General features: G+C 43.5%; 1 protein-coding gene across 3 annotated transcripts in view; it reads right to left on the reverse strand.

The window, feature by feature from the left end:
* LOC139278518 (voltage-dependent calcium channel subunit alpha-2/delta-1) overlaps positions 1-17,063 on the reverse strand; it is a 794,302-nt gene that overhangs the window by 691,213 nt on the left and 86,026 nt on the right. For all 3 annotated transcript variants that reach the window (XM_070897372.1, XM_070897370.1, XM_070897371.1), the window contains exons 2-3: positions 13,402-13,483; positions 5,278-5,394 (exon numbers count right to left, since the gene is read on the reverse strand). In XM_070897372.1, coding sequence (XP_070753473.1) covers positions 5,278-5,394; positions 13,402-13,483 — 199 coding nt within the window. The remainder of the gene's footprint in view (positions 1-5,277; positions 5,395-13,401; positions 13,484-17,063) is intronic.

Raw genomic sequence — 17,063 nt, forward strand, 5'->3', positions numbered from 1 at the left:
CCATTCACGGAAGACAATTCCAAACTTCTACCACCCTTTGTGTGTAGAAGTATTTCCTAATTTCACTCCTGAAAGGCTTGGCTCAAATGTTTAGACTATGGCCTCAGTCCTAGACTCCCAAACCAGCGGAAATAGTTTCTCTCTATTTACCCTATCTGTTCCCCTTAATATCCTGAAAATTTCAGTCAAATCATCCCTATACCATCTACATTTCAGGGAATACCATCCTAGTTTGTGTAATCACTCCTCGTAATTCCATCTGGAGCCCGGGTATCATTCACCAACTTCGTAGCGGTGTGCTGAATTTGGAGCTATTCTATGTTGTGGAGCCATTCCTACTGGGAACTGGGCTGGCCCGGACACAATATGTTCCATGTAGGACCCCCTCAGCCAGCAAAGTGCAGAAACCTTCATCCGTCAGTTGGATTCAAAATCAAGAGGCTTTCTTCACATCAGTCTGGGCTGACTTAAGAGGCATGTCACAAAAGTTATAATAATGGTGTGCGAATTCAATGCACCTAACCATCCTCACAGACATTATTAAATGACATGACGTATGCTGACTGAAGAACTATTGATGGGAATAAAGCCAGGCAGAGAAGAATGAAGCTAAAAATGCAGCAAATAGATCTGAGAGATCCCATGGAAGGTAAAATAAAAAGAGTTGTAATGCAGAAGTAAGCAATTTCTTTCAGCTAAGCAGGACTGAGTTGAGACTCATTACAGATTCAACAAGTTAACAGGCCCAGGCATGAGGCAAGTCAACATGTGACAAAAATATTAGGAATAGTTTTATTTTTCTGTGCAAGTATGCAAGGGCAAAACTATTGTAAAACTTTATCCTTTAGCATATTTCTTCACATTTATTCTTCTACATTCCCACTGTTTTAGTTTTGTTTCTTCAAGTTAGCACTTTTTTTTTCAAACTCCATTTTAAATGTGTATCATATTGAACTGAAACTCCAGTGGCGATTCTGTTAATTCTATGCCCTATTCACACCGATTATTAGGGATATTTTCACAACCAGTTCTGGTACAGCACTCTTGACTCACTTGTTTGGTTCAGTTGAGTGGCCACAGCATAAAGTGAAACCAGACCCTGTTCATGTGAATAAAACTCAAAATCACCAGTCTTTAAAAAGAAAATAACAAGATTCTGAAGGGGATTGACAGGGTAGATGCTGAGAGGTTGTTTCCTCTGGCTGAAGTGTCAAGAACTAGGGGGCAGTCTCAGGATAAGGGGATGGCCATTTAAGACAGAGATGAGGAGGAAGTTCTTCACTCAGGGGGTTGTGAATCTTTGGAATTCTCTGCGCTAGAGGGCTGTGGATATTTTCTCTGAATATATTAAAGGCTGAGATAGATGGATTTTTGGAGAATCAAGGGATATGGAGATCGGGTGGGAAAATGGTGTTGAGGTCGATGATCAGCTACGATCCAACTGAATGGTGAAACAGGGTCGCGGGGCCTTATGGCCTACTCCTGCTCTTATTTCTTATGTTCTTATGATAACGTTCATGATTCTTCACACAATGTGCTGTACTGCTGTGGAGAATGTGCCAAGCAGTGATCAGGCATGTTCCCACAGGAAGTGGAAAATAATCTTAGGAAAAGGAAGAGAAACTTGTAATTACCTTGAAAAAGTAATTAAACCAATGTCATTTCTGTCCTTGTGCCTCCACCCAGGGGTGACAAGTTGCTAATTACACAGCCCCGAGCAGGAAAGCAGATGTCATGGCAATGCAGGTGCCTTAATCAGGTGACCACTGAACAGTAAACAAGGTAATGAATGGAATTACTGCACGACAGGGGTCTCGATCCACTTAGGTAGTTTTTTCTACCTACCGTTCTGATGTATATTGGACCTTCTTACACTTGGCCTGAACAATCATGATTTATCTGTTGTTAACTCCTGCCAGGAAGCTGTAGGAATTATACATTGCACCCCATTCATCATGTTCAACTAACCTTTCCCCCACCACTCCCCTCTAATTTGACTGACAATTTTTCTTTATTCTCTTTAATTCAAGATGAGCAAATTAGTTTATTCTGAGACATTCACTGTGAAGAAATGAGCAATTTTAAACTGTTCTAGCTAAGTATGATATTTATGAATGACTGCACATGCATAATCTTCACTAGCTCTCATAACATGGTGTGCAATAAACGCAAGGAAGTGTCATTACTGATGGGCTAAACACAGATCTGAAATGGAGAGGTTCATTTTCCACTTAATGCTTACTCGTATACATACTTTTAATCAACAAAGTAGTTATAAGTGAATATCTGAACCAATCTGTTGTCTTCAATTTCATAGGATTGGCTGAGAATATTGAGATGATCTCAATCATTTTTCCTTTGCAAAATAATATAAACAAAGTCATTTCCCTTGGCATATAGGGTGCATGAGGGCTCTGAATAACAAGACAGGCCAAAAGCCACTAAATATTACCAAAATCCACACTTTGGCACTAATCTGCATTTTGTTACACAAATCCAGGCACAGCATTTGTTTTACTAACCATTTCAGAAAATAGGTTGGGACCTAGGCATTACTCAGCCCAATTAATTCCCTCCTTCCAGAATACCAACACTATTGTATCCCTATTGCAGTATCTAGCCACTTCTTAAATAAGTCAAATGTTCTCACCTCAAGCACTGTTTCTGGCAAACATTTCCAACTGGTGATCACTCTCCATGTAAAGAAATACATTCTCGCATCTGTCCTAAACTTGTTCATCAAATCTGTGACCTTGTCTTATGCAGCCATGCTACATCTGAACGCCTTGTTTAGGGTTACGTCTCTATTCCATTAAACATTTTTTATATACTTCTAGAAGGTGCCCTTTCAGATATCTCTTTTCAAGGTTGGAGAGCCTCAGCTTATTGAGGGGCTTTAACATTTGTTGCTCTATAATACAGATGGAGCACAAGCTAAAACTGACTTCCTTATCCTACTGGAAAAATCTTGAACCCATGACAATGTGGTTCTTGTATTCTGCTTCAGGATAAGTAATGTAAACATGAGACGCCATTGTCTGAACTTCACTGCCCCACCATCTGAGCTACAGAAGCATTAAATGTAAACGTGCCTCCTTGTCTCTCAAAGCCCGTCCTTCGACTAACATTGTGAACCTGCTTCATTGCTCTACGCTGCTTTGTCCTGAGGATGTGAGTGAAAATACAAGTTCATCCATTCATCTGCCTTTCAAGCCTAGAAGGTCTACTTTGTTGCTGTGACCAAACCTGGACACAATATTCCAGGTATAGCCTGACCAGAGCCTGTACAGTTTCAGTATTGCTTCTGTAATATAGAGGTCAGCTTTATTTTGTAAAATAACAATTAACAAAGGCATGCGTTTTCTCTCTATTGTCTGGCTTCCTTAGCTTCATATATTTTTAACAGAAAACTAAAAGTCTTAATTCTAAAATCAAATCTTAAATTATCATCTCTCTAGTCTATCCTTCGACAAGCCTGATATATGTTCTTACCCCTATGGCCAGACCAGTCTATAATCACCTATTCAGAACGCTTGGCTTGTTGTGGTATCGCTTTTCTGCCATCAGTATGTGAAAATTTGAATAAAGCTTCTCATGACATCATTCTTTTCCTGGTAATCACCCTGAACGGAAACCAGCTTTTTTAAACACCTGTTAAGATGCAGAACTGTAAACCATTAAATCAGATCAATACTTTATGCAAAGCACTACTGTTAGGATTGCATTCTACACTGTTAATTGTAATGATTCATTGCAAACTTGTAAGGTAAGACTGCACGTTTTGTTTGGTCAGTCAGGCATCTGATACACAGAAAACCATCACCTTGAGTAACGGTTTTCAAGTTAAACTATTGAGAATTCCACACAAGTAATGTTTCTGTTTGCCTGATAAGAGTGCTCCAACACCATGAATCAGCCTTATTGCTCTCCTCTGCCTGCCTGGAGGATCTGAATGGATCACTGTAGTGACAGTGCTCCGAGTGCATCCATCAGCATCTATAAAGAGAAAAGACCAACTAACCTTTTAGGAGTGGACACTTCGTCAGAATTCTGATGTAGCTCTGAGGAAGAGTCGGCTCCTCAAACGTTAACATGCCCTGTTTACAGACGCAAACTGAACTGCTGTGCATTTCCAACATTTTTTGCTCTTACTTCAGACGTGCAGTTTTTCTTTTGTATTTATATTCCTAGTGTGAACAAGGCTCAGGTATCAGATTACCACATCTGGTCACACCCACGTCTCAGGAATAATACCTCTTTACCCAAAATTTGTTATTCTGAAGTGTTATAGTACTCACTAATTCAGAGATATAAGTAAGTTCTAATACCCAATATTTTGATACACAAGAGGTAAGTGACCATTCACTTCAATGCGCTTTAGTGTTCTACTTTAAGAGTGGGGAGTAGATGGGCACAATGGATAAAAAGTGAAGACTATTGTAAAATGGATTCATAACCAAAGGTTACAAACCAGCACTGTCTTTCAATGCACCATTTAATCGCTGCAAGCGCACAGGTCCACCACCAACAGTAAGAAGTCATGAATCCAAAGAAATTGTAATTTATAAAAGAAATAATGATTTTATAAAAGTAGTATTTATGCCAGCTCAGCAGACAGAGAGCTATGGTCAAGACAGAAAAACAGGCCTTCAAGGCCTAGCTATTGCGATAAAGGATTTAGCAAGGAACCTTAAAGATAACAAGCTGTCTCTTGAAAGTGCAAAAAGACATTCAGACAGAGATAAGGAAGAAAATTACCTCAAAGGTACGCTTTCCCCTGTGATTGGACAATTGAATGGGCAAAAAATGATTGATGCAAGGTATCCACTAGCCCACCAAAATAAGGTATAAAAACGGGCAACTGAGAGCAAGAGAGAGAGAGAGAGAGAGCGAAATAGGCAGACTGAGGAGTTCCCTCAAGGTGGATCTCATGCGGGCTTCGGTCTAACCCCTTGATCAAGCTCAAACCTCTGAGGTGGACCCCCCATGCTGATTTCAGCCTAACACCTCTACCAGCTCTGGACCTGTTCAGAGATCGGGATCTGTTCTGCCTCAATGTCCGTCCGTTCCGAGGCCATAGATCGTTCTCATCTGTCACGGGTTGTATGTATCTTAATCACGTGTTGTATCTGATTATGCTTATAACTGCCGCTCTTCAATAAAACACCCTACAACTCCCAAGACCCTTTGGGTAATCCCATCAAACTTTTTTTTTTAAATTATGAAGTGACCACAGAATCCCATCTTGAATATTAACAGCAGAACTCCTGTACTCACCTTCAGGGCTTTCACTTTGTTGCTTAGCAGTTTTTCTATTTCTCTGGCTGCACTTTCTACCAAACGCTGAGCATTGTTCGTTTCAACTGTGTAGTACTGTCTGTTTTTTAAGTAAATCTGCGAGAGAAAAAAATTCAGAAAACAATTTATTGTAGTTAATCTTTGGATACAACAAGTTGCATTTGTATAGCGGCTTGGAAAAACACCCCTAGTCAGTGAAGGCACCACACCAGGAATGGATTAACACACAGGCCTATGGGGCCCAGGCATAGGGGCCCCAGCTAAAGATGGGGTGTCCGCAAGGGTCAGTTCATTTAGGTGTAATATTACATAGGATATACGGCACAGAAACAGGCCATTTGGCCCAATCAGTCCATGCTGACGATTGTGCCCCACTCGAGCCTCCTTCCATCCTTCTTCATTTAACTCCATCAGCATAACCCTCTATTCCATTCTCCCTTGTATGCTTATCTAGCCTCTCCTTAAATGCATCTAGACTATTCGCCTCAACTAATCTTCTTCTTGCCCAGGTGGTCATAGGGCCAGGGGAAGTGGTAGAGCACAGTCGGGCTGAATCTTATCAGCGTACGTGTCATCTACCGATCCAATCACCAAAGGACGGCAAGTTTTTTGAGTAAAAGTCACCGTCACATTCATAACAGTTGGAGTCACAAACATGCATGCATAGTGTACACTGCCTAGTGTACACAGCACAGTGTACATGATACACTGGGGACGGATTACAAGTGTTGCTAGTAGCAGTAGAAGAAAACTGAATATTCTCAAAAGGTTGAACCAGAAGAAATCTGCTCTACATTCCTAGCAGCCCACTGGCAATGCTCAATAGCGACATTCCGATTGGGTGCCCGCCAAGCACCTGGAATGCACTCCATCCCATATGTACAGGTTAGCTATCAATACTCCAGTGGATGAAGTGCCAGATTTTTCACCCATCAGCCGAGTAAGCTGTTCCACTTAACTGTAAATTTAACACCAAAAAAGACCTAGACCATAATCATCTTTCCTGGTCCTGTATTTCTAAATGTTCCTAAAGGTTAGCATCATTTACCTATGACTCATTTGAAATGGTTCACAAAGTATTAGATGAGGGACACCATTCAGCCCATCTATCAATAGAATCTGACAATCAACAACCCATCTCCCCCCCCCCCCTCCCCGCACCCTCCCACCCCATCTCAATTACAAAATCCAACTATCTGCTGAATGGTTCTGGAGTTTTGCTTTCTCTATGTCTAGATGAAGTAGAGTTCACCATTCCACATGTGCACAAATCCATTGTTGCGTTGTTTTTTTTAATTAATATGAAAACTAAGTTGTAAATTCCTTTGTGGTATTCATCAACTTTTAACATGCAACATCTTCTGTCCGCACACCAAAATCTTTGCAACATAGAAATGGCAGTTTATCAGTCTCATAACATTACTGACTCCAAATAGTTTTAAAACAAGCTATTTTTGCCAGTAGAATTTAAATGACTTGTCATTTCAAGCCAGTGTAGATTCCCTTCAAGCATGGAGAGAAATCTGACTTAGTGAAGTAGATGAAGAGGAAAGATTATAGCACAGAATACGTTAATCTGTGCCGACTTCTTGAACCACTGCAGTCCATGTGGTGAAAGTGCTCCTGCAATGCTGTTTGGAAGTTCCAGGATTTTGACTCAACAATGATGAGGAACGGCGATATATGTTTAAATTATGATTGTGTGCGATTTGATGGGGAACTTAGAGATGATGGAGTTACATGCACTGCTGCCCTTGTCCTTCCAGGTGGTGGAGGTCACGGGTTTGGGAGATGATGTCGAAGAAGCCTTGGTAAGTAGCTGCAGTGCCTGTCGATGGTACACACTGCAGCCACAATGCGCTGCTGGTGGAGGGAGTGGATGGCAAAGCATGGATACAACACCACATCCTGGTGCTTGGCACAGTACACGAGAGCACTTTATACCAGCCCAGATGGAGAGCACGCAAATCACTGGAAATGCTGGTGTCCCAAATTCTTTATGCCAGACTGCCCAGGACTCAGCAGAAACCGGTGGTAACTAGTGTTGGAGAAAAGAGATTTGCTGCCTACAATAAAAAAGCAGAGTGACTATTTGCACTAAGTTTTTTGTTTCCTTCTACGCATGCGCACATTGGACTCCACCCGCTTTTTGAGCATGGGCCCTCAATTCGGTCGTGCATGCGCAGAGCAATGTATGAGGAAGCCGGAAGTTGGAAATGAGACAGAGAAGAGAGACTGCCGCACGGAGCTGCTTCTAGCTTTTGCATTGTTTGGAACATATTTCGCGGCCTTCTGTGGGAGAAAAAACATCAGAGGCAGTGGGAGAGAGTGGAGGCAGGGCAGGTGGGGCGGGAGGGGCAGGCGGAGGGGAGTGAGAGAGTGATACCTGGGGTCAGGGGGGGGGGGGGGGAAGAGCGAGAGAGGCAGGAGGGGAGAGCGCAAGCGAGACCCGGGGGAGGGGGGGGAGAGAGAGAGAGAGAGAGAGAGAGAGACAGGGGGTGGGGAGAGAGATAGAGAGATACGGGGGGGGGCAGAGAGAGAGAAATATGGGGGAGGGGTGAGAGATGGAGAGAGAGAGAGAGAGACTGTGGGGGGGGAGAGAGAGAGACTGTGTGGGGAGGGGGGGCAGAGAGAGAGAGAGAGAGAGAGAGAGAGTGGGGGGGGGGGGAGAAGAGAGACGGCGGGGTAGGGGAGAGAGAGACTGTGGGAGCGGGGGGGGAGAGAGAGAGACTGGGGGAGAGAGAGGGGAAGTGGGAGAGTGGATCGAAGGGGAGAGGGGGAACTCAGGGAAGATGAATCATGTTCTTCCAACCCCACCCTCTTTACACCCACACCCAATTTCACGGAAAGCTCGGTGCATGTGTAACAAGTGCTATCTTTGGAGTGGATGAAATCCAGAAGTCACGACACTGTCACTATTCACTTCATACCCTGTTAACAATCTGTGGCCCACACACAATGCCCCACCTATGGCGGGGTGGAGGGTAAGGTCAGGAGCTTGGGCTGGGATGGGGCAGGAACTTATGCGAGGATGAGGTCAGGAATTTGGGCTGGGATAGTCAGAAACTTGTACTGGGATGGGGAGATCTATCCTGTCTGGGGTCAGAATGGCTCGAATTACACTTTGCAAAGTCACTCAGAACTTGGGCTGGGCGATTCCAATTACACATTCCAGGGAGTGGGTGTGGCTTATGCTGCAAGGGGACCAATCAGCAATTAGGTCATGTGATCATGGACAGCCTATCAGAGCATTTTCTAGTGCAAAAAGGGACACACCCATTTGGTGGGAAGAGGGATCACCTGACCATTGAGGATGTGATTTTCTTAACGGGCAATTCTCTAGGCAGATTTCTTCACAGCCACCACCCCAAAGAAATAATGACAACATTCTATCCATATTTGGAGTTTGTACATATAAAAGGATTAATTCAAAATATAAGACACCGGGGTCATTAAATTTGATCACCCCGAAAACAGGCACGGGGATTGCAATGCATGATTAGCCCACATCAGTTCAGTGTAATGCAGGCTGCACTGTATGCATCAGAAGGGGGCCCAATATGGTTACTTCCCAGCACTACTTAAAGCTAGCCTACAGCTCTTAAAAGGGAAGATCCATTGTGGCTGCTGGAGTTGCTGAGATCATTGGGAATAATGTGCTGACAACAATCAATGGTGCCTGACCGTGGGAGAGAGCGTGCATCAGGCTTTCAGACGCTGCACTGGAGGTCTTGGTGGAATAGGTAGAATCGAGGAGATATATCCTGTACCCTCAGAGGGGCCAGAGGCCCTCCAGACACATGCTCAGAATGCAGTGGAGGTCAATGCCAGGAGTTTAGCTCCCAAAACATGGATGAAGTGCAGGAAGAAGTTTAATGACCTCACACGAGTAGTCAAGGTCAGTGAATGCATCTTCAAATGCCATATCCTACCAACTGCACCACTAGCCTCGGTCACTGGTAAATTCACCACACCCTGATCAATCACTTACAACACTATCAATCAGGACTCATATCCAACATTCATAGATTCAGCACACCCTCATACACTTAGCACTGCTGCAAGCCTCACACCCACATCTCACGTGACACACACTACCAGCTATTCATAGAAACATAGAAAATAGGTGCAGGAGTAGGCCATTCAGCCCTTCGAGCTTGCACCACCATTCAATAAGATTATGGCTGATCATTCCCTCAGTACCCCTTTCCTGCTTTCTCTCCATACCCCTTGATCCCCTTAGCCGTAAGGGCCATATCTAACTCCCTCTTGAATATATCCAATGAACTGGCATCAACAACTTTCTGCGGCAGGGAATTCCACAGGTTAACAACTCTGAGTGAAGAAGTTTCTCCTCATCTCAGTCCTAAATGGCCTACCCCTTATCCTAAGACTGTGTCCCCTGGTTCTGGACTTCCAACATCGGCAACAATCTACCTGCATCTAACCTGTCCCGTCCCATCAGAATCTTGTATGTTTCTATGAGATCCCCTCTCATCCTTCTAAACTCCAAAGTATAAAGGCCCAGTTGATCCAGTCTCTCCTCATATGTCAGTCCAGCCATCCTGGGAATCAGTCTGGTGAACCTTCGCTGCACTCCCTTAATAGCAAGAAAATCCTTCCTCAGATTAGGAGACCAGAACTGAACACAATATTCCAGGTGAGGCCTCACCAAGGCCCTGTACAACTGCAGTAAGACCTCCCTGCTCCTATACTCAAATTCCCTAGCTATGAAGGCCAACATACCATTTGCCTTCTTTACCGCCTGCTGTACCTGTATGCCAACTTTCAATGACTGATGAACCATGACACCCAGGTTTCGTTGCACCTCCCCTTTTCCTAATCTGCCAGCATTCAGATAATATTCTGTCTTTGCGTTTTTGCCCCCAAAGTGGATAACCTCACATTTATCCACATTATACTGCACCTGCCATGCATTTGCCCACTCACCTAAACTGTCCAAGTCACCCTGCCGCCTCTTAGCATCCCCCTCACAGCTCACACCGCCACCCAGTTTAGTGTCATCTGCAAACTTGGAGATATTACACTCAATTCCTTCATCCAAATCATTGATGTATATTGTAAAGAGCTGGGGTCCCAGCACTGAGCCCTGCGGCACTCCACTAGTCACTGCCTGCCATTCTGAAAAGGATCCGTTTATCCCGACTCTGCTTCCTGTCTGCCAACCAGTTCTCTATCCACCCCCAATACCATGTGCTTTGATTTTGCACACCGATCTCGTGTGGGACCTTGTCAAAAGCCTTTTGAAAGTCCAAATACACCACATCCACTGGTTCTCCCTTGTCCACTCTACTAGTTACATCCTCAAAAAATTCCAGAAGATTTGTCAAGCATGATTTCCCCTTCATAAGTCCATGCTGACTTGGACCGATCCTGTCACTGCTTTCCAAATGCGTTGTTATTTCATCCTTAATAATTGATTCCAACATTTTCCCCGCCACTGATGTCAGGCTAATCGGTCTATAATTACCCACTTTCTCTCCCTCCCTTTTTAAAAAGTGGTGTTACATTAGCTACCCTTCAGAACTGATCCAGAGTTGATAGACTGTTGGAAAATGATCACCAATGCATCCACTATTTCTAGGGCCACTTCCTTAAGTACTCTGGGATGCAGGCTATCAGGCCCCGGAGATTTATCGGCCTTCAATCCCATCAATTTCCCTAACACAATTTCCTGCCTAATAAAGATATCCTTCAGTTCCTTCTTCTCACGAGACCCTCGGTCCCCTAATACTTCCGGAAGGTTATTTGTGTCTTCCTTCGTGAAGACAGAACCAAAGTATTTGTTCAATTGGTCTGCCATTTCTTTGTTCTCCGTTATAAATTCACCTGAATCTGACTGCAAGTGACCTATGTTTGTCTTCACTAATCTTTTTCTCTTCACATATCTATAGAAGCTTTTGCAATCAGTTTTTATGTTCCTGGCAAGCTTCTTCTCGTATTCTATTTTCCCCCTCTTGAATAAACCCTTTGTCCTCCTTTGCTGAATTCTAAATTTCTTCCAGTCCTCAGGTTTGCTGCTTTTTCTGGCCAATTTATATGCTTCTTCCTTGGATTTAACACTATCCTTAATTTCCATGACAGCCACATCAACCATGACAGCCACATCACCCCCATGGAGGAGACAGTGCTGAGGCCGTGGCTACCGGCAGGGCTGTAGCCATTGAAGATGAGTGTATCCGCGTACTTAATCCTTCTTCTCTCATCCCACTTCTCCCTCATCCCACAATCTCTTCCGAGAAGCTGCTGAAGGTGTAAGCTTGCACTTCTTACTTCCTCCTCTCTCCTCACCACAACCTTACCCTTGTCCCTTTTCCCTTCACAGACCCAAGAATTTCAACCTGCCCAAGTAGTGAAAGAAAAGCAATAAGACAGTGAAGATGAAGACACACTGTCACTCGATTTCATAGTCCCAGCCATCAGCTCCGATACAGATAGTGCACATAATTTAGACGATAGGATAGAGGCGGGATCGGCATGTGGTGAGACACCGGGCACAAGTGTGCTGGAGGCAGGGCGGGGGGAGGAGGGGGGGGGGGCGAATGGGGGAAAGGATAGCGCAGGTCACCGAAGGGCGAGGTCGCACATTAGTTCGGCTGCAGAGGACTCAGATGATGATTTTGATCGTGCAGGCAACAGAAGAGGACTGATGGATGTACACACCCAAATGCTTGGTGTACTGGGAACAGTGCTGAAAAGCCTGCCCTCAATGTCAAGGAACATGGAGGAGTCCAGCACAAACTTGGCATAGGGCTTTGCATAGAGCTTGAAGCCCATCCTTTCCAATGTGGAATGGGTGGCTACCTCCAGCAGCACACCTGTGGAATCCATGATGCAGCATATGATGGTCGATGTCTCAGCTTATAGTGCAGCACAAGCAGCATCCACCCAACGACTGAGTGCTGCAGTGGAAGCTCAGACTACTGTCATGCAATCTCAGCTTGCTGCCATGGAAGCCCCGACTGTTGTTCATGGTTCTAGTGTGCAAAGCGGCTTCCAGGGCATCGCAGTACCCCAGTAATCTGTTCTCCAACAGATCAGCTCCAGGAACACCCTCTGCGGATATGTCCTCCTGATGAGAGTGCTTCTCCCCCTCCTCCTCCTCCTCCCTCTTCTAGCAGCTTGATCTGCTCTGCATGGCCTCTGCTCATTCTCCCAGTCATGCTCAATGTCAAGAGGTAGGCATACTGGTCTGCCCATGGGAACAACTGCACAAGCCTTTAAGTCAGCAAAAAAAGTACTTCAGCAACGTCTACACCACTCCCTGTTCACTACTGAAACTGTAACCAACGATAGCACTCAAAGCTCGTAGAATTACAGCAACAGCCAGAAGAAATAATCCAGCAACTAACCTGCAAGTAGCTGATGATCCCTTTAAATAGCGCTGGTGGGGGGGATCCTTCATGCTGTTGAACACGTGTTGAGCTGTGCGAGGTTAAGGGAGGGCATTGGGTGGAGCTCCAAAATGGCAGTGCTGGCATCAAATCAGCGATGCATACTGATTGGCATCTTAAGAACATAAGAATTAGGAGCAGGAGTAGGACCTTCGGTCCCTCGAGCCTGCTCCGCCATTCAATAAGATCATGGCTGAACTTCTACCTCACCTCCACTTGCCTGCACTATCCCCATATCCCTTGATTCCCATAATATTCAAAAATCTATCGGTCTCTGCCTTGAATATACTTAACGACTGAGCATCCACAGCCCTCATGATCTACCTGCTCTGCATACTTCCGGTGGACATTAAGTGCATGCGCACTAACCCCATTACCAATATAGCGTCCAGTGCACTTCACATCAGAAATGTGCGAACGCACCGCAGGTGCCGTTTTGGAACACTAAGGGGCCTCATAGTGCCCAGAAAACAGGTGCTACTGAGCCCAATTTCAGCCCCTGGGGGTTCAGGTATATAATAAAACATTTAATTTAATCCTCTAAAACTTGTATTAATCATTTTCATGATGAGTAGCAAAATGAGCCTTTATTGCCAGAGGGCATACTTCCCTGTTGCAGCCAAGAAAGGCCCTGAAATGAGTAGCAGGTTCACTCAGAGATTGCTTATCTGATGTCAGTTGTTCTTACCTGTTCCAGCTGATCCACTCCACTAGAAGCACGTACCAACTTCACAAGGTCCTCCTTCATTTTCTCCGCCCATGACCGTATACTGCAAGAGATAAGATGTCCTATTAGATCGATGGCTTGTGGCTTTGATTGTCACAATGTAAATAAAAGCTGACATATTATCCTCACAGAAATGCTCTGCTTGGTAGATTCATATTAATGGCATTCAGTGAGGTCCCAGTATTTTCTAAAGAATGAAATTCTTTATGAATAAAGCTCTGAATGAAATTTCACCTCCAATATTTATTAAGCTGCTATTTTTCCATTTGATCTCTCGTGTATGTATTTTTCACATAAAGGATAGTAGAAATTTGAAGCTCTCTTCCCCAAAAGGCTGTGGATGCTGGATGAATTGAAGTTTTCCAAGATTCAAATTGATAGATTTTTGTTAGGTAAGGGCATCAAGGAATATGGATCAAATGTGGATAAAAGGAGTTGAGGTACAGTTCAGCTGTGATCTAACAGAATGGCAGAACAGATGCGAGGGGCTGAATGGCCTCGACCTGTTTTTTGTCTATACGTATTCATCTGGAACTGTATTCTTATTCTATCAGTGTTTTTTTCATGACAGTATAAGAACAACAATGTATAGAATGGGACACAGTAACTGATCTAAATATCTCTCCTTTCCACAAGGTGATTCAGAGTTCTTAATATAGAAACAGAGGGCTTAGTTAGAGCATTCCTAGTAGGAGTCAGAAGGTGAAGAGCTTGAGCTTTGCTCCAGATAACCCCGGCGACTGGAGACTAAAATACGGAGGGTAAAAATTGGTAAGTGGTGTACTTGTATTTCAGCAGCTAAATGGGCACAACAAATTTAGCAGTGGGAGGGATTGCACCCAACTGGCTCATGCATTCAAGTCACTGCTAAATTCATCGGGCACATTTTCTTACGCATCACAAATGGCTGCCTAGGCGTCAGGCTTCCTTGCATATGTTAATGAGGGGCCTAACACCTAGCTAAGGATCACGCTATGATGAACGAATCAGGAGCTGGGCCTGCTCTGCTCAGGATTCTTCACCGGCGAGGCAAGTGGCCCTGATATTCATTTTGTGCAAATGGGCTGGGTACAGGCCCCCCTTCAAACAACACTTGCGAACAGAGGCCAGTGCACAGCTCTGAAAACTGGGTTGATGTCTGTTGTGGGGACTTGCATCCAATGGATACGTGCAGCCCCCATATTGTAAAGGATGGGTGGGACTCTTTAGCCTTGGTTGCAACTCACCTAAGAGAAGGTGCTCCAAAGATAAAACCATGAGGAAGGCAGTAGAAACCTCCTCGCCAAAGTGGCTCAAGAATCTAATTTGTGAAATGTGAATTAGGACCTGCCCTTGGACAGAACACAACAGATGAATGAATGGACTATATAACCAATTCAAAAGAATTGGATAAAAGCAAGAGGACAATGTATTGGAGGAGCAAAGGCCGTGCTCCCACCCCCAGATTTGTGAGGATCTTTTACCCTGCAATGACCCATTTGGTGGGTTACAAATATCCATTGCACCAGATGCCCCACAGACAGGTGGTGTTGTCCTGACTGCTTTAAACATCTCCTAATGGCTGGCTCAAAGGATTTGTGGGCAGTCATCCAACGATCAGGCTTCCACCAATACTGCTATAGAAAGCTGTAAAAGGCACAGCGACAAGATGACATTATCATGATTAACAACAAAAGAGGAACAAAGGGTTTATCATAAATTTAGTATTTGCTCAATGAGTAAAGGAGTTATAAAATCTCAATTTGATTTTAAACTTAAGTAAAGCCAAGTTTTGAAGTTACAGAAATAAAAACAAAATCATTTTTTTAAATATTTTGAACCACACTGCAGCAACACAATTGTCTGACAATGTGTGACTGTAAATTATATTCACATCTGGTTTTGTATCTTCAGGTATGAGATATGGGTTCAAGTCTCTTATCAGCTTTTTATTTCTAGATTTTTTTTTAAACTGAAGTCTCAATTCTCAAATTGCCGTGGTGGGATTTGAACTCATGTTTTCTAAATTATTAGCCCAGTGCTCTGGATTACTAGTCCAGTAAAATAACCACTACGCTACCGTACCCCAATGCATTCCTGTGAAATGACAGAAACAATACGCATTCAAGACTCAAACAGGAAAGGTGTAACATTAAACAGCTTGCTCTAAAATGACTGTAGTAATGCATTTGCTGCTGGGGAAAGTTTTCTAAGACTACAGGACACATATTTGCAAAGAACATTTCACTTTCCATAATTAAAATTTGTTGTGTTTTACTATCTAAAATTAAACAAAAATAATTAGTTGTAATGTATTTGCTTCATGGGTTCTTTGCTTAAGAATTCATAGCAACACATTGCTATTAAGAACTAGTTGGTTAATTAACAGAGGTTTACCAATCACACTACACATTACCAGTTCATCCACTAGGCTCACAACTGCATATCGCACCATGAATGACCTAGGCCCAACTGACTGGGGTTTTATTGAGTCTTGTGAACATCACGTGACTGGCTGAGCCACTCACAATGCAACAGCTCTACAACAACTTTTTTAAAGGAGACAAATAAACATTAGTTCAAGTGGCCCCCGATCTGGGGGACACTTCATACACTTTTCAACTGCCCTTTTTTTGTTTTGTTTTTTTGGTTTTTTTTGTGTTTTACAGCTCTACAACAAGAAACCTGTGAGCATACTCACAGGTGCATACATTGCACTAGTGAAAGATACAATTAGTGGTGCAATGACATTGTTGTAACCTATGACCCCTATAATGGGCTGCGCAACCTGTGCAAAATTCCGCACAGGCGCGGATTTTCCATTTACAAGCGGGTGAACCGGCCGTGTGGGACCTACAGATTGCTGCACGGCTGTGCAGCTTAAAGGGAACATTGGCTGTAACATTAATCCTATCACTGCATTCTCCTTATTTTACAAATGCAATAAACTGCCGTTGTATGATTTTGTTTACCCCCAATGATAAAGCCCCATTAAGGCACCAATGTTTTATCGATTTGATCGAGACGACTGGAACAGAAAGTCATCAATAGATGAAGTAGGTCAAAAAATCCTGCCTTCTCTATCTAAAAAGAATGATATATATAATATGTGCATTTGATAAGCATAGTTTCATTGAACAGTATATTGCAGAACCGACCAGGGAGCAAGCTATGTACTGTATTGTGTAATGAGACAGGATTAAAAATGATCTTGCAATATAGGATCCTCTAGGAATGAGTGACCATAACATGGTTGAATTTCAATTCAGTTGGAGGCTGAGAAAGTTAGATCTCAAACCAGTGTCCTAAGCTTAAATAAAGGAAACTACAAAGGTATGAGGACAAAGTTGGCTAAAGTGGACTGGGAAATAGATTAAAGTATGGGACGGTTGATGAGCAGTGGCAGACATTTAAGGAGCTATTTCATAACTCACAACAAAAATATATCCCAATGAGAAGGAAAGACTGTAAGAGAAGGGATAACCATCCGTGGCTAACTAAAGAAATAAGGGATGGTATCAAATTGAAAACAAAGGGCATACAATGTGGCTTCGACTAGTGGGAGGCCAGTGGATTGGGAAACTTTTAAAAGCCAGCAAAGAAAGACTAAAAAAATTATAAAGAGAGGGACGATAGATTATGAA

This window comes from Pristiophorus japonicus, chromosome 13 (assembly GCF_044704955.1).
Source record: "Pristiophorus japonicus isolate sPriJap1 chromosome 13, sPriJap1.hap1, whole genome shotgun sequence".
Taxonomy (NCBI): domain Eukaryota; kingdom Metazoa; phylum Chordata; class Chondrichthyes; family Pristiophoridae; genus Pristiophorus; species Pristiophorus japonicus.